Source organism: Rhodnius prolixus, unplaced genomic scaffold (genome assembly GCF_049639745.1).
Source record: "Rhodnius prolixus isolate KJV_2025 unplaced genomic scaffold, Rpr scaffold_4, whole genome shotgun sequence".
NCBI classification, from domain to species: domain Eukaryota; kingdom Metazoa; phylum Arthropoda; class Insecta; order Hemiptera; family Reduviidae; genus Rhodnius; species Rhodnius prolixus.
This window is the reverse complement of record NW_027411614.1, coordinates 7,150,425-7,172,143: the sequence shown is the minus strand read 5'-3', so window position 1 is coordinate 7,172,143 and position 21,719 is coordinate 7,150,425. Positions and strand designations below refer to the sequence as shown.

Here is a 21,719-nt window from a genome sequence, read left to right as displayed (position 1 = left end):
ACCAATGCATGATGGGAAGCAAGTGCTACCAACATTGATTTGATTCTTACATTTAAATTATTCAATATTAATCGTAGGTATTGCGTTTTGTAGAGACTCTATTGAATTATTTATGTAAGTATAGTATTTACAATCATTAGAGAGCACTAGCTAACATTTTGCAGAAACTTTAACATATTGCTTTTATTAGTTGCAATTGCCAGCTCTTACAGAGGTCATCCATTACAGTTGTTTGTTCTGCAACGGAGGGATCTGTCAAAAATAAGAAAAGTTTACATTATCGTTTAATTTTTATTTAATATTCAAAGTAATTACATAGATTATCACTATGTTAATGTGCAGTGAACATTTATGAAGAATAGTGTGTTACAAGGTTTTTAAGTATACGTTTTTGTGAGTGAGAAGACAATAGTTACTCAAAAGACCTATAGCGGCCATTGTTTGTAAACAATCAAAATTTTCTTATTAAATTTTGTTTATATTATAAAATAACTTCAGTAATTTTTTTTTTTTTTTAATTTTGCCAAAGACTGTAATTTACTGTTTACCATTTTTGTAATGTACCACCAACTCATTGAGAGTCAAGAAAAAATAATTCATATAAGCCCAGGAGTAAGTTTGCTGCATTCGAGACGAAAAGGAATATTTCTTCATCCGAAAATAATGTTCAGGAACTTTAGTGCCCCAATAAAGCAATTTTCAATAGTTTGCCCTAGTTGTGTTTAAAAAGGAAAAGTGTAATTTGTACCTGAGGGCTTATATTAAAACAACTTATTTTTGGTAAGGCTTGGCGTCTTTGAATTTATTTTTGTTTATATTAAGTGTGATGTAATTTACATTTATTAATTAATGTGATAGCTGTGATATATGCTGAGAATATTTAAGACATGAAGCTTTTAGAAAGTTCACGATTTGAAGCACTGAACAGTGCTTTGTGCTTTGATTCAGGAGATAGCAAAATTGTCGGAAGGTAATATTTCTATTTGATTAAAAGTTAATATAAATTTTTTTGTGGTTTTGTCAAATTAATATTTGATGACTTGTAGAATTGAAAGTTACTCATGTAAAATGGCTGGCAATGAGAAGCAGCTTTATAAAAGGTTCAATGCAGAACATGGAGTTACACCGAATGACCTCCAGGCTCTCTCACCTCCCCAGTCAGGGTTGGGTATTTCTCCTGGACAAAGCTATTATAGGTCAGATAAAAATTGATTATTTTATTTAATTTTAAATTCTCTAACTATTAGTGCATATCAAGTCAATGAGGTCATAATCCCACCATTATAGGTTTGTGCGAATTATTGTTTATTTAAAAAAACAACATGAATAATTAATTTTTTAGGTTTGGCATTAATTCCTTTATTTTGTAGGACATAGATTACAGAGAATAAAACTGAAAAATTATAAAGCTATTTTAAGTAGTTTCGTTCGCTGAGACAGAAAGAGAAAAATAAGACTACAAAACTATAAAATTTAAAGACAAAAATGGTCTCATATATATATATTATTTCTTTTTAGCCGCAGTATTTCAGGAGATGAAGAAGGACCACTGTGCGATACAATAAGCAGAAAGACCTTATTCTACTTGATAGCCACACTAAATGCTGCGTTCCAACCAGATTATGATTTTTCTGATGCTAAAAGTCATGAATTCAGCAAAGAACCTAGTATACAGGTATAACTTTAATATTTTACTTAAGAAGCAGAAGCTCAATTTTATTAATCCGTGTATTTAATTTGGCTTTAATTTGCCTATTTTTATGTGAAATAAAAATGTTTTTGTAGCTTTTTCTTGCTATTATTTATATTTAAGAAACAAAATCTTATCACACAGTTTAAATTTCAAGTTAGACAAAAATTATTTTGATTATTGAAAGAAGAAAATAAGAATTATTCTTCATGAAGTAAAGGGAATAATGAAAGGAGAAATCTTATTTATTTTCTATTTTTAACAATATGAATTGTTATCCTTATTATCATTAGAAAGTTTGATAATTACTATACCCAATAAAAATAATTTCGTGCATAAAACATAGTGTACTCCATTATGTAATTTGCTGAGTGTGTAGGCTATTTATAGTAGCTGACCAAATATAATCTTCCCCCTCTCACGTTTGTCACTCATTATGTAGAAGTTTATATACATATACAATGAATTCATTATAAGTACTTTACAAATATATTTGTATGAGTTAAAGTTTAATATCAATATATGGTTGTTAACTCCACTAGGCCGCCAATAAAAAGATGTTTTCTCTCTCCATAATATTACCTAGTAGGATTTATAAGTCACCCATTTACAATGGAAATTTTGAAAAAGCCTACATTTTTTTATTTTTATTTTTTAAAATAAAAAAAATTTGTGAACGTTGTAAGTTGTAATAGTTTTAGGTTTAGTAATCACTAGTACATGATCTTTAGACTTGTGTCTCTATTAGTCATTTTATTTAAAACAAAAAAACTAAATAAAGATTAAACACATAAATTTTGTAAGCACCAAGGTAGCCTACAATAGTAATTATTGTATTTTCTTTCCAATTTATACCTTTTTAACCATCTTCACAGTTTTTACGGGTAAAAAAAGTAAAGTTATGGCCTATTTTTTCAGGCGGGGTTGTAAGTCTAACTACCTATTAGGTGTCATGGACGGGGGCGGAAGCACATACTTTACTATTAACATTTTTTTCTAACAAATAAGAAGTAGCCTCACGAATTGAAGTGGGATCTCCCTCTTACAAATCCACATCTTCTTGGGTTATCTTATAAAAATCTACGTAGGTGCATGCGTTATAGGGAGTCGATAACTCTTCAAAATTGTACTTTTTTTGTGATATAAATTTTAAATTAGAATATGTTTATAAAGCTACTTATACGCTGACTAAAAAAAGCCTTCCAATTATTACCATTAATAATAATAAAAGTAACAACCTGAAGGCAAGATACACTATACTTTAACCTAAAATAGTCAGAAGATTATTTATTTTTTGAGTTTGCGAATTCATAGAAGAAATCATGTAGAGTAAGAAATGATTGCAGTGGGTAATGAACACTGTGGATAGTAACTTGAGCGCCACTGTTGGCGAACAGTACAGGTCTCTCAGAACAAATGTTTGGGCGGCAATTCAAGACGAAGTTGCGATGTCGGAGTGTGATATTTACAGGTCAGCCTATTTCATTGTTATTAATTAAAGTTCAGAAATTGATGAAGGTTAAAATTACCATGTTAGTTTTGTAGAAAATGATAAAAATTCTTAAGACCAAACTTTGTAACAAACATCTTGATGAATCAGTACTCCTCAAAAGAATTGATTAAAGATTTGAAACTTGCCTGAAGCTTATTTGATAGTTGATTAATGGTCTTACTTTCATTTGTTAGAAAAAGTACTGTACTATGCTGAAAAGCGAAATTTCAGGAAAGATGATTTGAAATTCAAAGAATCTTTTGAATTAATTTTCATTATTGCCAAACAAGAGCAAGATTTTTAGAAAGTAGATAGAATACAACTTATTTTCTTGGAAAGATTGAAAATATGTGAAAGATTGTCTAACCATGAAGCAAGAAATAAAATATTTCAATCTTCTAACGCTGATTTCACATTGTTTTATAATTTTCTAGAGATGAATCAGGGTACAAATAAAAATTAATTTAATCTTAAGCTTGCATATATGAATTTTTAGCCTATTAATTTGTAATTTTAACATAACATAGATTTTTTATTTCAATAGTGTCATTTTGTTGCAGTTATAATCCAGATCTCACTTCGGATCCTTTCAGTGAAGATGGCTGTTTGTGGTCGTTCAATTACTTTTTTTACAACAAAAAACTGAAACGTATTGTGTTCTTCACTTGCAGAGCAATAAAGTAACATTCTTTTTTTATGATGCATGGTTAATATTCATACTGGTATATAAAAAAAAAAAAAATGTGCAATTGCGTTGTATAAATTGGGGAAAATAAACGTTAATAGCCGTTTGAAAAACGAAAAAAATATAATTTAATAAATAAGAAAGATGAAACTGTAGTTTATGAAGATAGTGTTTTTCAATGATGTGAATTAAGAAAATTGACACAAAGCATTAGGCTTCAAGTTATGATATAAATGTTTTAATTAAGCCAAGGAAAGTTTTATTATTATTATCATTTTTTATTTTTTTGTTTACGTGATGGGTATCATCTGGGTCTTTTGTCTGGAGCTTCTATTGGATTTAAGAGACATGCAAGTTGTTACCGTACAGTCCATGAGTTATAACGTACACAGCTCCCAAAACCAAAAGAAGCCCTTGATGAAGGGTACCTGAGGTACCCGTTATGTAGATATGGTATATAGTTATAAACTTGGTCAGCGAGTGACGTGAGATGGAAACATAGTTGAAGTCGAATTCTCTTCTCCTAATTGATAAATCAATTCCTGATGATGCATGTAAGTCCGGAACCGATCAGGAGCGATCTATGAAGGATAAAATAAGTGATATTATCCAACATTGCGGATCTGTTCACATTTTAATTTAATAATTTGTAAGTGTTAATGGTAAACCGGCATTTGGTAGTGTTTTTTTTATTTACAAAAAAAGAAAGTCACATTATTCTTACAACCATTTGTCTATGTTCTGTGAATTAGTTAATTCAAATGCATTATTGCTGATATTAAATCGTAGCATGAAGGGAAGGAATATCAAAGGTGTCAGTGAACGGTTGGTTGCAACTCTACGTTTCGGTTCACCTTCTCTAGAAAGAGCTTCGTAAAGGAGCAATGTTAAAAAAGTTTTGAGTTGCTGCTTACAAAATATTTTAACATATTTCATGTGTGATAGTCTATTGATAACTTTCTAGGGAAATTCATTTTGTAACTTTTGAGAAGGAACAGCCACAATTGCATACAAAGAGCTATTTTAGTGAAGTGATAAATGAATGGTTTTAATAATTATAGTGAATATTGCCTGGTAATACGAACTGGTAAACATTTAGAATTTGGAGAAAAATCAGAAGTCACAAAGTTAGTATTTAGTACGAGGTAGTTGAATGCAGATAGATAAAGAAAAAGAGAGATAGACGTCTTTTACGATTCATTTAATTGTATTTTCCTGGAAAATTATTGCGATTAGAATGAGTTACGAATTAAATTTGTTAATGTGTGCTAATTATTAGAGTATACTTAACCCTAGACAAACATCTAATTTATTCCTATCTCTTTAACGGAGTGATGTTACAGTCAGTTCTGCAGTATTTTTACTTTTATCTTTAACGATATGTATACCAGATTTATTCGGTATTTGTACATCATGTACTAGCCTGTTAGGTTCTCGTTTCAATTTATTGTAAGTAAAGTGAAAAACTACATTCGGTTAGACAGTTTGAACTATAATCGCACCTTATGTAACTATATTGTACAACATGTAGTGCATCGCGTCTTAAAAAAAATGCCATAAAATCCTGAGATACGGCTGATTGTTGTGAATAATAACATTTAATTATCCGTTTAAAAAAAATAGTTTTCAAGGAATGGTCTATGTTTTTGATACAGGTGTGTACATAAAATCAAACAAAATGTCGCAGGAAGATCAAATAATTTTCGGTTGGGTACTCTCACGGAAACGTGTCAGCAATCTAGCGGCCTACATTCAACCGACAGCTTTGTCATTTTGGAATTAAGAAAATTACCTACTTCATATTTCATAATTCAAAATTTTTCAGCCCGGCATATCTATTGGATTCCGGTGTTGGAAGTGACTTCACAATGGACGATGAAGATGATGAAGACACCTACTAGGTATAGTGAGTAAAAACCTACAAAGAAAAAAAATAGAATAAAGAGACTTTTTTTGGTGTTACATTTAATTTTACTTCTTATATTATTAAATAATTATAAAGTATTTTTAACGTTATTCAAATATTAATTCAAGAAATAACAAAAAAAGATGGAAGCTCTTAGATTTTTATTGGTTTTTCTTCTAAAATTTCTGAATTATTACGTTCTTGATATCAGTTCCCCTTAGATTTTTTTTTTTTTAAGCTATTTGTATTACTATAGTAATAATAAAAACTAGAAAATGGAAAATTTATTTAAAAACTATTATTGTAAGGATTTTGTTAATAAAATGAAATTCATAAATCCATTTTTTCATTCAGAATTAAAGAGTTCTTATTAAACGGAAATTAAGAGAAAATGAATAAACTAAAATAAAATAACAATACTATATAGCTTTAATTTTCTTCACCAGTAGAGATCTCACCTTGTATCATTTTTATAAAAAATAGTAATAGTAAATATATGTGCGTATAAAGATAATTATAAATGTATAGTGTATTTCTATTTAATTTAATGAAAATTGTTTAAACAAAAGCACTGAGCACACTTTTAGTGTTAATGGCAAAAAATTAAAAATTCTATTACTGTTTCTATATAAATCTTTTGTACGTCAGATTTTGTCCAATTAATTATTTCTGCAACTTTTCAGTTTAAGCTCATTTATACAATAAACCTATCTATACAAAAAAAAAGAAAAAAAAAAAAAAGGAAAATTAGAACTGAAAAGATAACCATTTTTATTTACTAAACAAAATTAAAAATATTTTTTTATTCTCAGTCATTAAAAATGTAAGTAATTGTAGTATACATTTATTTATTAATTATTATTAAAATTGCAAATTTTTCAACAATTTATTATCTACAATTTACATAAAATTGTGCAATTTTTATAAATTAAATATATATTTTTTTGTTTAAAAAACAAAACAATATTCAACATTTAATATAGTTTTTTTTTCGTCAGTTTAGTTCATCAATAATCAATACAATATTCTCCTTTTCTATCTTTTTTCCCCTGAATAATATGGGGATCTCCAAAAAAAAAGTAAAAATTAACAACAACAAAAGTAAAATTCAAGAAAAATGACAGAAGTCTTGAATGATTTTTTATAAAAATTAAGTTTAAAAGTTTTCCTGCTGTAATTTATGTGTGTTAAGTGTGTTACATTTTAATTAATATAACTATTAATCTATTATTATTATTATTTTTTTTTTTTAAATAAGGTGCACCCTCATACCTTTTTTATATTAGAATTATATTTTTAATATTATTATAATATCCCAAGTGTCTCAAAAAAAAAAAAGAAAAAAAAGGAAAAGAATAGACACCTTGCAAAAGCAGTAATGAATAAATTTACAAGAGGAACTCGTTTTATTTCTAAATTTTGCGGTTTGATTAAGATGGTTTCACTGTAAAGTAGGGAGGAAAACTGTATTGTATAAATTCACAAAACCTAGCCTTGCTTTTATTCCAGCAAGTTCTCTTACTGAGACTGATAAGCCAGTGGTATGCAATTGAGAGGTTCGCTATCTGAGAAATGTAAATGAAAAGAGATGGAGAGGACAGAATAATCTGAATACCAAGATACTATTTAGGCCACTGGGCAAGAGAAAAAAAAAGGTTGCCCAAGGAAATCTTGCGGAAAGCGACAGGACAAGTAGGAACTGTAAAGGATGAGGAACCGAGGAACTTGGGGTTAGTAATGAATGGAAAGGATTAAACAAGAGGTAAACGAGTTTATTTCAGGCCTCTTCAGAGCTGCCATAGTAGAAGTGGATTGGTTAAGTATTTCAAATTAAATCTGATCATATTAATTATTTCATATAATTATGGGTTTGTCATTTTAATCTCAGGTGCTTTTTTTTCTCTAACCTGACCTAGATTCGAGAAAACATTGCAAAAGATGGTCTTTAACTTCTATTTCATTAATTGACACTTTTTCCCTGTTTTACATTGTGTAAACCAGTTTGAGATAAGAACAGTTCAGCTCTCTTACATTTTCTAATCATCTGCCTAAGAATCCCAACTTTAACTCGTATCAAGAGCACCACAAAAAAATAGTAACAATAGCTTAAGATGTTCTAGCTTCTCCACTACTTAAGAGTATCCTTCTACTCCCCAATGCTGGTTGGGTCGTAAGTGCTAAAAACATGACTATTTCGTTTAATTAGCTATATCAGACGTTCATGAACATTGAAACACACGGAGATTACACTCCTCCACCTACATATAGTTTTCACTTACACAATTTTGCGATCAAGTACCTGAAGGTGCAAACAAAAGAAATACATTTACCCTTGTAAAAAGTCTTATTATATTAGTGTAGTCTGGCCCACTCAGTAAATTGATTATCCAGCAATACTCAAACAAATGCATAGTATATGTGAATAACGTAATTTGAAACTTTTTAAAATGCAGTCTGCTTTTGCACTGTACGAAGAATTTTTTTTTTTCGCAACCAATAACAAAGGAAATTGTGACTGACACGCCCAACTCTTAAATTAATCAAAAAACATTTTTTCTGTCGAAAGTTTGGTGTGCCTATTCTAAACCACTGATGTGATGTCACCTTTATTATAGATTTTGACCCCTAATGGCGGGCGAAAAAAGGCTCAGGTTGATGCCTGAAAAGTAAGACAAATCTGACACTATACTACCTTTTTCAAATTGGTGCTTATTTAAACAAGTAAAAAATACTTTAAAATAGAAGTTCTACTACCGAGAGAAGTTCAGCTAAGCTCCAATTTTGTGTATATGTTATATCAATTAAGCACAATTTATTTTACGTTAACTCATAAATGCTTTTTTATTTTAGTTTTATCTTTCACCTCCCTTTTTCTTTTACACATAATTTTTTCCAAACATTGTTTCTCATTTATTATTAATTCGGCTCTTTTAAATATACACAATTTTCTTCAGTTAATTGATTTCTGTTTACTTATTGTTCTCATTTTATTTTACATTAACTTTTCTTTTAATTAATTTTTTTGTTTATTGCAAGCAGCTACATTATAGCATCAAATAACACTGTTTATGAAATTGAAGTTTAGGAATATTTAAATAGTTAGTACATAAAACAATAATCCAAATATGTTTGCAAAGATTAAATAAAAATTAACTTAAAACAATACAAATATTTACAGTCATCTTATTACATTATCTTCTCTTACTGTATTTCTTCTATAAAGCAGATTAAGTATTAAACCAAATCGTTAAATACCAAGTTTTACTAACTTTCTTCTTAATTATATATATTATTTGCACGTATGTATAAATATATATTATATATTAATATATACATACACACTCACTTTGAAATAATGGACTAGACTGTTAAAATTTTGATATGAATTACTTTAACTTTCTCAATGTGAAAGATCTATAAAATTGCATATTTCTCGAACAACACTGTTCTCTCTTTTTATAATGTCTTATTATTTTTTTTTTATCACTCTATTTTCCTTTAAAAATTAAAAAACATTCCCTAAAACTCATTCAAAAACAAATTAAATGACTAACTAAAAAAGTAATGAAATAGGATAATTTGTTTAACTTGTCCTAGAAATATTAGTATATGAAAAATAAATACTTTTGATTGTACTACTAAAGTACAGCGAAATAGCTAAGCTCGAATACATTTTTTTAAAATATATTTTTATTGTTTTATCTTTCCTTATTTTTAAGTCGAAATTAGTAACTGGATTGCGCTTTTAGGGGTGGTCTTAACTGTACACAACTAACAGAAATAAGTTTATCTGTACATCATTACTTCGGTACTCTGATACATGCACATATATGCATCGCATAATAATCGTTTAGCGTGTTCTGGTAGATGTTTTTCCATTTGTGGCAAGAGATGTGCATTGTCTGAGAGCCAATGTGGGAGATCTGGACATGCTACAACTTCTGGAATGTTATAACCATTCTGTTCTCCTAAAGGAAAAATACACAAGTGAAACATTAAAGGTAATTATTTGCTCTAATAATACTTAAACGGTGAACACGTTTTAAAACTGTTTTACATAGAACACTATTACTCACTGTATTGATATTTTTTTACTATGCAAAGGAATGGGTCATGTTTGCCGAAAAGCTGTGATCAAAGGGATGCTGGTATGAACAGAAAAACGGGGAGAGACAGAAGTTGAAAATTTCCAATCTTACATTGTTGGAAGCACTTGATATGGCGTACGAGAATTTGCGTCTTGGAAGAGTTCTCTTTCCCCATTAACAAAATATTTTTGTTTAGCATCTCTTTGGTGGGTTTGCACTGTTAGTTTAGTAGCGTTGCTTTTACAAGTGATGTAATCACATTATTCTGAGTTACCAAACTATAATGAATGAATGAATGATTTCGCAGTTCCATCATTCGCAAGTATCATAAGTTATTCTGCAAGCCCGGAGAAGGCCTAATATCAAACCCCACTAGCTCCAATGGAGAAGGGATAATAAGATATGGCACCAATCAACTTTTACCAGCTGGTGTCTTAAAATGTTTGGTAATAAACTTAGGTCCCCCAGCTATAGAACAGCAGTAAGAGAGGTAGCAGGATAATTTTTTGGGGGGCTTATGTTTTAGTTTCTCGATTTCTAAGTCGTTTTCGGGAGAGGATCTGAAAGTTATTAGAATTCTTTCTTGATATAGTTATTGCTATGTAGTTTATTCAACTTACGGCCTTAAGTTATGTTTTCATAATAAATAAGACTTTTTCTTCACTAACTTATTAAAAAAAAATATATATTATACATCAATGCATATTCACCTTTTCTATCTGCCATAGAATCAAAAAAACACCATGGTGCCGTTTCACTTGTACCACATTTAACAAATGTAACGTAATGGGATGTTTCTATACACACAACCGCAAATAGTTGCATATATAACCGCGGTACAACACAATGCTCTTTGAGTTGTTCAAATTCTGGAGGAACTGACAGTTTACGCCAACGATGAGTCTGTCTTTTTTCATGGGTGTGTGCCTTTTAAAAAATAAAATTATAATAAGTGAGTAATTAATAAGCTTATTTGAATAAAAAACATATTTATTTTTGTAACAAGATTTTTTTTTTCACTGAGTTGGTTTTGTTTTTGCATAATAACAAAAAAATGATTTGGATTGGCACACAGTAAATGACGCTCTCAATTTTTTTTTTTTTCATTCTTGAGAAAATATTTTTTGAAAATTTGCTGCCCAACAATGTACAAAAATTAACAGTGTACAAAAATGTGAACATCAGTTAAATTTAATACATTTTAAACTCAAAAAGTTTGACAAACATCTAACTCTGACAATTTTTTCCTCTTTTCATACAAAAGTTAAAATTGCCAAATTTTCTTTAAAATGAAGAGGATGGTTCTCCTTTATAACTATTTTTTTTTTTTTTTTTTGCAATCCTATCATAAGCTTCTGAAGGGCAGTTAATTATTAATTTTTTAAAGAGGAGACTTCAAATTTCACATAATTCGCATGTTGAAATCACAATAGATTAAAAGACGAAAAAAATACTTACGGTGCCAAGGCAATTTTCACAAAAAGAAATACTGGGTAAACCTTCATCACATTGATTGAAACATTGTTTACATTCATAGACGGCAAGCTTCCCACAAACTGTACACTGTCGTGGTGCTGAAAAGCAATATATTTCTATGTTAACCATGTTAAAGTACTTCGGCCGCAAACCAATTAACGCAACCTTATTTCATGTTTGAAAATCTATTCCATCACTAACTTCCAGAACAATAATGGCAATTAAAATGTCTAAATCGTTAGATAAAATCAGGTTTCGTGCAGAAAACTGGGGTATATCAAAAGCCAGTGCATTTTTTTCAGTCAGAGATTGGCACTGATTAAAAATAAAATTTATCATAAATTTAAATGAGTAATTTTTTTCTAATTTAAATCAGAATTTAATCGGCGAAATTAATCGCACTTTTAATCAAATGACAATTAATTAGTTAACTAAATTTCAAATTTAATCGTTAATCAAACTAAAAAAAAATATGATTAAATCTGAAAATTTAATTGAACTTTTTTTTTTTTTTGAAAAATTATAAAGATTATTTAATTTTAATTTAATTTTTTTGAAATAATTTTTTGAATAATTTGAAACCATGTTGACGACTGACTAGATTTTTATACATTTGACTACATTTATGTTGACTCAATAGACTTATTTAGAAACCTTCACTCATACCATTAACCATTTTGACGACTTTCTAGACTTATATACGACCTTACTACACTCGTATTTAACTTTTTAACGCATTGCAAGTAACCTATGTATTAGTCTAGTTTTGTTTGTCAGTCTATTAAACATCTCCATGTTTGTGAGTAAGTAATTTAAGTTACTTCTTTATCATCTATGCTATTTCACTCTGGTGGAACCTCGTTTTGTAGGACGTTCCTGGTTTAGAAAGATCTCACGTAAGGCTGCATTGCTCAATTAATTTGAGAGAAATTCATCACTTTATGTTACATTGAACCAACCTTTGATTGACATGCCACTTATAACAGTAGGCGAACACTACTTTATCATCTTTTTGGACCGACTTGGTTACTAATTGCGGATAGAGAAGTTGTGTTTTATTCTTCATTTATCAGTGTTTTCCGTGAGATGGTTAACACTTTGCAAGTTAAAAGTATTACTTGTTACTCCTCCAGTATCTATTATGGCTATTTGTTTTAGAGATTTTAATGACAAATCCCTAATGATCATGGTGTCTCCACCAAACAATTGCTCCAGCGATACATCGATAGAGACATCATAAGAACTTATTCTAAAGACCGGATTGCAATAATTCTCAAGCACTCTTCTCAATAACGTATTGAGATGTGGACAAAGGGAGTCAACCTTACAACTTTTAGAGAGGATCCTCGGGAATAGAAAGGGAACAATAGTTAAAGAGAAGATATTTCAAAAGGTTTCCCAATTCACCAATTGATGGCACTCATAATGGAAGAATGAAAGTGCCGAGTTTCAGAAAAGTGGTAATAATGATGGAGATGAAGCAGCTGGTTGGTAAAGTGAAGGTGCCGGGGTTTGAGAAAGAACATTATGGTGATGAGGCACCAGCTAGAAAGAATGAAGGTGCATTGGTCCGATCCTGGTTCAACCATTGCAAAGTTCTGGTTAAAAAAATTTAATCACTTAAATTTTGATTAAATTAAAAAATTGAATCGTCCAAAGTGATTAAAACTAAATTTGGAAAATTAATTCAATAAATTAAAATTCTGATTATTTAATTTTAATTGATTAAATTCCAAATAAATTAAAAGTGCATTTAATTCAATCAACGTTGTTCATACTTTTGAGCTTCTTTCTCACTGACAATTTTCCGCTTACTTAGGCCCACGTGGTGAAATATTTTACTAGTGAGGAAGTGGTGAAAACGTGATGATCAGAGCATTTTCTCCTTAACATACCCTAAACAATTCTTTTCTTCTTAACAAGTACCGAAAGAGCACAAAATTGATTAAATGGTTTACTACTTATTAAGTGAGTTAACAAACCATGTTTTCATTTTCCAGATGAAAAACGCACCGAATTTAGTTAAAATTTAGAATAATGTAAATAAAAATAATTTACTTACAATCTTCTATTACATCTGTTACATCCAATAATTGAGAAGGTAATATCCTTGGGTACATTTTGAAAGATTTACCAAACCTAGGCATCTGTATAATTAGGCAGGAAGGTACCTTAAAAACAAAATACAATGCAGTTAATATATACTTAATAGTATACAAATAAGTATTGAATAAAACAGTACATATGTAAAAGTACATACTTCCTTCAATTTTATATCACTAGAAAGGAAACTCTGTTCAAACAACTGTTGTACAGTAGGTAACGCAAGAGAATCGTCTTTTTCTACAAACAGTTGGTAATGATAGGCTTCTTGACCAGAACTTAGCTTAAGAAAAGGCTCTGCTCTTAGTATCTGTGCTACTAAGGATGTCATGAACTCTTCAGGATCTAATGAGAAATAAACGAATATATTACAAAAAACAAATGTTTAAGAAGATAGCAAGAATGCATTCTCTTGACAGCAAGTTAAGGTTCATGTTAAGGTTAAGGTTCACTGATGCGGCATTATCTAACATATCTTTTTCTTCTTCTTTTTTTCAGCATTGGAGGAGAGGCTAATCATGACTTTAAACATTACCAGTTCTGCAGCAAGTGCACAAGTACGTTTGGTTGGAATTAACAGAGAAGCTCCTTCATCAAATTGAAGCAGTCTTTTCTTTTTAAGGACGTCATAATACCAATATAACACACAATCATGGACGTCAAGAACATCTGTCTCTAGGTTTTACAAAAGCTAGCGTTCTTTATTAATATATCGTAAAACACTGTTTTTTTTTATAGAGGAAACCTCGTAACTGACCGACCATTTGAAGGGGGCATAACATGTATAAGAAATATTCTGCAGGGTTTAAATATTACTAATAATACCTTGACATTAGCCATCTAGTGAGCGTATTGGATTCCAAAGCGGAGGTTACGGGTTCAAATACAGCTGCAGGCCCTAAGATTTTCTCTTCCTAGGAGCTTCTTGCAGCTCACTGTACGGTGAAGGTAATCGAGAGATACTGTCCAGAAGCCGACAGTACTCTAAAACAATCTTCGGGTGCTAATTACTTCAGATGTTGACGCTTTTAAATTAAAATAATAATAATTCCTAGGCGGCGAGAATGATCAAGTTGTCAATGCACTGAGGAAACAAAAAATTATACCTAGAGTCTGAGTGCTATATCTGTCTATGCGGAAGGGCTTTCAAGTCCATGAAACTTTTTTAGTAAGAAATACTTTTTGTTTAGTATTAATCGATCTTGCAGCCTAATAATCCATAAACAGTGACCATCACCTGCTCGGTAAGAAGCTCCTAGAAATAAAAAATCAAAGGGCCAGCAGTTGGATTCGAACCCAGATCCCGAGGAACTCCGCGGGGGGATCTTACACGCTAACCACATAGCTAATCTCTTCTCTTAAGTGAGTGAATAGCTGAGTAAATCTTCAACTTGTGCGTACCTTTTTCATCAGTTGTAAGTCCTGACACAGAAGACAACTGTTCCATTAGTTTTCTAAGTTTCATAACTCGATCCGCCCTAACATATAGATTTTGTCTTAATGGATTAACTATTTCTTCTCGTAAAACTCGCTGGACTTCATCATAGTGGGGTATATCATCAGGTGTAGCAGGTCTGTACAGTAATGTATCAAATACGCTGAAACACAGCAACACATTTCTCAAAAAAAAATTAATTTCAGGCAATATTACAAGGTGATCTTTATTGGAGAATAAATTGATCACAACATTGACTTGGGAACCTTTTGTAGATTATCATTAAAGAGAGTTTAGATCAAATAAATACAGAAATGAACTTTTTTTAACTGAAATAACTTGTTATTTAGACATAAAACTTTATACCTTGTAAAGGTAAACATGCTAAAGAGGGTAGCATCGAGATAACACGAATTGTGATGTCCCTGTATTCCCCTAAATTTTCCGCACAATTCCGTTATGTCTTCTTCTTGGGATATAGGAGGCACAAAGCCGTGAATTACTGGACTTTCCACACTGCCAAAATCTAATTAAAAAAAATCTTTAAATTAACATAAAATGAATTAAACAAAATCAATTAAAATAGCTATAACATTTCCCCCAAAGGAAAACTCAAACTAACCATCATTTCGTTTGGTTGTTAAGGAATGCGAAGAATGATCTTGAAATCGCGAGTCACGCCTGCAGTGACTTAAGTTGACGAAGATAGATCTTGATGGATTGCACTTAAAATATCTTTCACCGTTTAGAGAGATTCTGCCGTCCCCTAAACCTGGATGTTCTTCTTCCTGATGTATTAAAAAAAGTGTAAATATTGATGATTATTTTAAGATAGGTAACTTGCAGAAACGCAATCCAAGGAAAAAGTAACGATAAAAATTATTTTATGGAATTTCGATAAAACAATAGCCTCTCTTCAGAAAGCATAAAATTCCGTGAAAGTAAGATATCATTTTCTACTTTCTAAAACTGATAAATATTTCCAACTTATAATTTTAAAATCAACTTTAATAAGTTTTTGTTAATACAAATGTAAGGTAGATGAATTGTTCTAATGACTGTAAATGCCGCAATTAATGGCGAATATAATAAAATAAATAAATTTGAAAATCAGGAAAACACCTTCAACAAATTAGGCGTCCCTGCATGCGTTCCATTAGCCTACTAATAAAAAAACATCTATCTGGTATTGTTCAATACTCACATACTAGATAAATTGCAGCAACCAACCACTTTTTTTAATCTCGCGTTCTTAATCATATATGTACATAGGTTAAAACAAATAGATCTTCAAGATATAAATGGATTCGGATATTTTTTTTCATCATGTTAATTTACTCTAATTTCAACTGTATTATAGTTTCTTATTTACAATTATTAATCATATTTCTATTATGATCGGTGAGCCAACCATTTCTATGCCGGCAACTTTTTTGCCCTTTTTCAATCCAGGTATTGTACCAATCCATCGAATCACGCCATACATTGGTTCTCCTTCAACCATCACCTCTACAAGCGATCCAACCACAAAAGTATCTTCTCCACTGCCAGATTCAGGAGTGTCGTATGTGTATCCGCTACCATCACTCTCACTACTTGCGCCAATATCTGTGAAAAATCAAGAAGAGTAAGAGTAATTTGTTGTTTACTAAATGATTGGTCTATAAAAATTAAACATTAAAAACTTAAGCAGAATTGGTATGGTGATACTATCACCAAACATATTTTATTGATGAAAAAGTGGTTAAATTCGCATTATGAATAAGATTGCTGATTTTATCCTTAGTAGTTCGCAAGTTTTACACTATTTCTGAGCGGTTTCGGATTTTCATCTCTCATCAAACATGGATAAACAGTTTCGTGTAGAGGATTTGTCTTCAAAAAAATTTCTTTAACACAATAAATTTGCTGAGCTAGAACAATGAAGTCAAATTCTCTATGACAAACTATTCAATCACTCTTTGTTGATGAATGAAAACTGGAAATCGATTAGAAATAATACAAATTTGTGTGCTATACGGATAAAATCAACGAAAATAACTGTTTAAACCCATATTTATTTAAAAATCCTTGACTATCTTATTTAATTACTGAAAATGATAAAAAGAGGCAAAATTTTTTATTTTGGATTTCTATTTGATTTTTTTCATGGCATGATATCGGCGATATCTACATTAACCAGCAACTGACTTACATTATCTAAACTATAGCTATCATTGGAAAAGTTCACTGCATACATAGAAATAACGGAAGATATAGTACAAAAACAAACAGGAGTTTCGCTTTAACCATGTTGAATTAATTGCTGAAAGGTCTAAATATGAAATTCCAATGCGTTAATACTTATATAATCCTAGCGAAAATTCAAAAATAAAGGAATAATAGTGAAAAAAAAATGCTTATATATACATATAAGTGAATATATATATATACACTTGCCCTAAACTCACTGTTATAAAACTAACTTGGAAACACGTGTTTACGTTACAAAACATTCTAATTTCAGCATTTTGCAATATAAAATTCTATTTAGAAGGAATGCAGTGATGAAATAAAACTTTTGTTGTTTATTAAATACTATACTCCATAAGAATTTTTTTATTACCTAGGTAACTATTTAATTCTAAGATAATCATCGTTAGTACCAATAGAACAGCACATAGCTCCCCTTTTCTTATAAGGCAAATTTGTATCACAAAACAAACAATCCAGAAGTAAAAACATCATAAATCTTGAAATACAATAGTAAATAATGCCAGGGTGAAAGAGAAGCATACATTTCCTTAAGCTGAACTCCTTTGCATATTTCTCTTCTATTTCCAACACCGTTAATGGAATATTTGGATACGACATTCTTCAGAATTATTAATCTGACTCCGAACAGTCAAATTAAGTAAAATGATAAAGTACATTTGCAAGAAAAAAAAAATGTTTAGTTTCCTTTCAGCCGTGTTCTTGCTTTCATTTAAAACTGAACAATTTCAGGGCACTTAAAAACTATACATATTTTACAAAAAAACTTTACTAACTAAGAAACTGAGGATGAAAAATTAAAAAAAAAAAAAAACCTTTTAGGAATGAAATTAATTTGACTATTCCACTTAGTACTATTTCTGTCTCTACATCTACTAAAAATAGTTTAGTTCGAATAGTGGAACAGTCAATGGCTACCACAATCATACCTTAAATCGTGAGTATTACTTTATAACTAAACATATTATAATGCCAATTCTAAATAGTTAGTTTAAAAACAAAAAAATATGTTCGCTAAAAAATAAAAATTACCTTCGCAATATAAATTCGTTTTATAGGCAATTAATTCTGGCGTAGTTTTATTCAGTTTACTGCAGCTATCACTCAAATTAATGAGATCTCCATTTTCTCTTACTGAATCTTGAAAATAAAAAAAAGAGTAACTTCTATTTCAACAGATCAGATTACTTTTTTAAAGTTTTAAAAAAAGTACTATATATTACCAAAAGTGGTTCCATTAAAATCACTTATTTTGATAAGCTGTGAAGCTTTTACAGACTTGAAATCATTGCTGTAATTACTTCTACTTGTTTCTTCCTAAAATGAGAAATAAATGGTAAAAAAAAGAATTCTATATTTTTATGTATGTTTGTTTATTAGGTTCCTTTTAGACCATTTAAATTCACAGAGTGAGTAACATTATTCAAATTATGTACAATGATAATTTATTTCTCAGAATGCATTTCATAAAAAATAAATTCACAGGAAAAATGTTTTATTACAAATGAGCACTTTTTTTTCTAATCTCATATTTCTTTTTATGTTGTCTCCACTTTGACTATAGACGTTTTGATTTGGTATATATATAACATCTTCATTAGATAAAACTGTAATCCGTTATTATTAGACCCACTAGTGACCTACGCTAAGCCTATACAACAATCGTCCGCCTTTTTTTTTATTTTTTTAATGATTTAAGGCACGTCAACAGCTCAGGTTATTGGCGCCCAGATCTTTTTTCAAAGCACTGCCGGCCTCCGGACACAACACTTTTAATCACCGCGCAGTGAGCTGTAAGAAGCTGCTTGAAAGAGAAAATCTAAGGGCCAACAACTGGATTCAAACCCGGGATCTCCGCGTAGGGATCCAATACGCTAACCGCATAGATAATCCCTTCTCTATCGTCCGCTGTTAAGCACAAACTGGAAGTAACCCAAAGTCAGGGTTCTCAGAGACTGGATCTGGAGAAAGCATGTAAAGAACTGGGTGATGTTTCCTAGGCTCAAACACGGCAAGACTATTATGCCCTGGCTATGTAACATAAACAAAGAACTGAAGAGACTCTGGGCTTGGGTGGAAATCAGATTGCATGCCTATTCTCGTGGCACGTTAGGTTCAGGAAGCACCTGTACAAGATGGGGCTCTTTAGCTCGGAACCGTTGTGCAGATTGTGTCAGGAAGAGGAGGAAATGGCCTTTTACATGTTGTTTCACCCTAATGCAGGAAGTGATAGAAAAATAACGTGCAGATTCAAAGTCTTACTTTCTCTATAGTAAATCAATTTCCTACAAAATGTCGAAATAAAGAAAAAACCGGGATTGGAAAGTTAGTACAGATGATATACTTACTTTGTATCTAACTATAGGTAATATAACTGAAGCTGACATAAATAAATATATCATCTATAAATAATTAAAAATTATGATACTAAATGAAAAGAAAAATTCGCGTATTTTTTTAATGTACTCAACATATAAGGGAGAACAATTAGTCTAAAAACAGAATATAAGCAAATATTCTAATATATTTATATTTGAAAGAAAAACATACTTACAAATTTAACACCCGCTGGGATTTCGTAAGTTTTAAGCACAGTTGCTTCTAATGGAGCATCGTCTAAGTACACAACTCGATCCCCACTTTTTAATATACTTTTCTCACAATCACATTTATCTAATTTAATAAGTTTTTCATTAAAAAATTGAACGTTTTTTTATTGTAAACATTTTATATCTTTAACATACTTATTTTGCTGGTTTTCTCTTCAGGATAATAAGTAGATTGCATTCTCTCAAATTCGTCCCTTAACTGATGGACGGATTTACTTGGAGGATTAGACTGGACTGAATATGATTTAGGCATTATGGCATTGATGGCGAGGAACAATCCTTTGTTAGAAGGGCAACTAAAGTAGCGAGTGGTGTGGTATTTTCCATCACAATCTCCTAACTCTCCTTCCTATAGTGGAGAAACATAAATTACTTCAACTCAAACCATGCTACAAATTTTCTTTCACGCAATAAACAAACAGAAAATCAGTAAATACAAAATCATACCAAAAGCTCAACACCGAAATATGTTCCTATTCCTTTTTTATGTACAGGTCCAATATACTTGACAACAGCTTCAGTGTACTGACCATTATTTGTCAGGGCACCGACGGTTGAGCCTACTTTTAGTTTGGTAAACTCATCACATAAATCTCGATTTTTCAACAGAAAAATTCTTTCAGTAGGTTGAGGAACAGCACAAATAAGAAGCCATACTGACTTATCAACATGAATTAATACTTCTCGGGGACACAGCCAAAGATCTTCTTCAGAAACGTCATATTGGTTATCAAGATTGACTATTTTAATTGCAACATGATCGTCATCAATTTCATCATTTACGTTAACAAGTGTTGCTTTAAATAAAGTTTTTACAACTTTTTTACCATTATCAGGAAGCTTTTTTATTGAAGTACTTTCCGTTGACATACAATAAGAATTGGACAAACAATTCTTCTTAGTCTTTCTCTTTACTGTCATCATTGCTTAAATAATTTCTTTAAAAAAACTTGATCTACTTAAAATCCATTAATCCAATAAATAAATGTATCCAACTTCCTAGACTATAACCTAAATTTAACATTAACTCACTAGTGTCAAATAAATAAAACTATGTCATGCAACGGGCATGAAGTTTTCACTTGAAATAGATACTGGTATACTCTAATCTATAAAACGTCTAAAGAAACTAATTGTCATTCATATTTTTAAAAAATTTTAGCACAAAAGTAGTTTTTTAATACGTATTTAAAACCGACAGAAAACACTCCCTTTCAAGAAAAACCAAATACTATTCGATGTCATTTAATCTTTTCGACTTCACGTGTAAATCGATTAAGTTTCAAGATTGATTGAAATACAAATTTGGCAGTACAACATAATAAACAGTAAAAAAAAGAAGTCAACATATGAACTTACACCTCAAAATTGCTTAAATGAATTTTGTCAAAAAAAAATATCCGAATAAATATTTATGATCTAAATACGACTCCCAGATTAAATACTCAGAGCCTCCCTGAAAAATATTATTTTTTTAATTTTTAAGATTTTTAAGGACGATCATGCAGCCATGTGAACGACTATTGAGCATGCCACAGGAGAAACACAACTGTTTATAAAAGAAACGTCCATCTTCAGATCCACACCAGTTATTTTCAAACTCTGCGCCTATGCCTGCCTGTCGATGGTCATGGCGTAGTACATTAAGAGAAACTGCGGACGTTTGAATTTTGAAGAAATAGTTTCTTGGGGCCAGCATGCAACATTCAACTCCATTAGCTTGTCTCTGTAATTAAGGTAAACCACGTACTTTCTGGTGGTACTGTTGTATTTGACCAGGACCAATTGTGGGGTTCCGCATTTTTTACTTTCGCTAGGAGCTTCGCGAAAACTAGAGGTTCACTGTAATATAAGAAATTTAAGAATATAAGAAAACACTGAACAAGAATAAGTCCAGCTGCTAAGATTATCAAAATACCTTTTTAATAGAACAAGTGCTTTAAAAAAGTAACTTAGTTTCCACGTATTGTATGAATTAATAT

The 21,719-nt window shown here is 30.6% G+C and overlaps 2 protein-coding genes across 2 annotated transcripts; one reads left to right on the top strand and one right to left on the bottom strand.

Moving 5' to 3' along the window:
• The first annotated feature begins 8 nt into the window (after positions 1-8).
• Maf1 (repressor of RNA polymerase III transcription Maf1) lies at positions 9-7,003 on the top strand. Its single transcript, XM_074131993.1, has 7 exons — positions 9-780; positions 859-970; positions 1,047-1,196; positions 1,519-1,675; positions 3,037-3,161; positions 3,743-3,862; positions 5,693-7,003. The coding sequence occupies exons 2-7, from the start codon at positions 888-890 to the stop codon at positions 5,766-5,768; spliced, it is 711 nt and encodes a 236-aa protein (XP_073988094.1). The 5' UTR covers positions 9-780; positions 859-887; the 3' UTR covers positions 5,769-7,003.
• On the bottom strand, positions 5,985-21,612 carry CYLD (ubiquitin carboxyl-terminal hydrolase CYLD). The gene is made up of 14 exons (XM_074131970.1): positions 20,185-21,612; positions 19,873-20,086; positions 19,683-19,801; positions 18,352-18,445; positions 18,161-18,268; positions 16,287-16,483; positions 15,498-15,663; positions 15,242-15,401; positions 14,842-15,038; positions 13,598-13,785; positions 13,400-13,508; positions 11,320-11,435; positions 10,572-10,788; positions 5,985-9,741 (listed from the first exon to the last, which is right to left on the bottom strand). The coding sequence occupies exons 1-14, from the start codon at positions 20,659-20,661 to the stop codon at positions 9,560-9,562; spliced, it is 2,544 nt and encodes an 847-aa protein (XP_073988071.1). The 5' UTR covers positions 20,662-21,612; the 3' UTR covers positions 5,985-9,559.
• Positions 21,613-21,719: the final 107 nt, after the last annotated feature.

Bases quoted from the DNA above. Each gene is read 5' to 3' on its own strand.
- Maf1 (XM_074131993.1), top strand. From the start codon at position 888: ATGAAGCTTTTAGAAAGTTCACGATTTGAAGCACTGAACAGTGCTTTG. The intron at 1,197-1,518 runs GTCAGATAAAAA...ATTTCTTTTTAG, and splicing joins CCTGGACAAAGCTATTATAG to CCGCAGTATTTCAGGAGATG. The intron at 1,676-3,036 runs GTATAACTTTAA...AAATGATTGCAG, and splicing joins GCAAAGAACCTAGTATACAG to TGGGTAATGAACACTGTGGA.
- CYLD (XM_074131970.1), bottom strand. From the start codon at position 20,661: ATGATGACAGTAAAGAGAAAGACTAAGAAGAATTGTTTGTCCAATTCT. The intron at 13,786-14,841 runs GTACGCACAAGT...ATTTCTCATTAG, and splicing joins ACTTACAACTGATGAAAAAG to ATCCTGAAGAGTTCATGACA. The intron at 13,509-13,597 runs GTATGTACTTTT...TTTGTTTTTAAG, and splicing joins GTGATATAAAATTGAAGGAA to GTACCTTCCTGCCTAATTAT.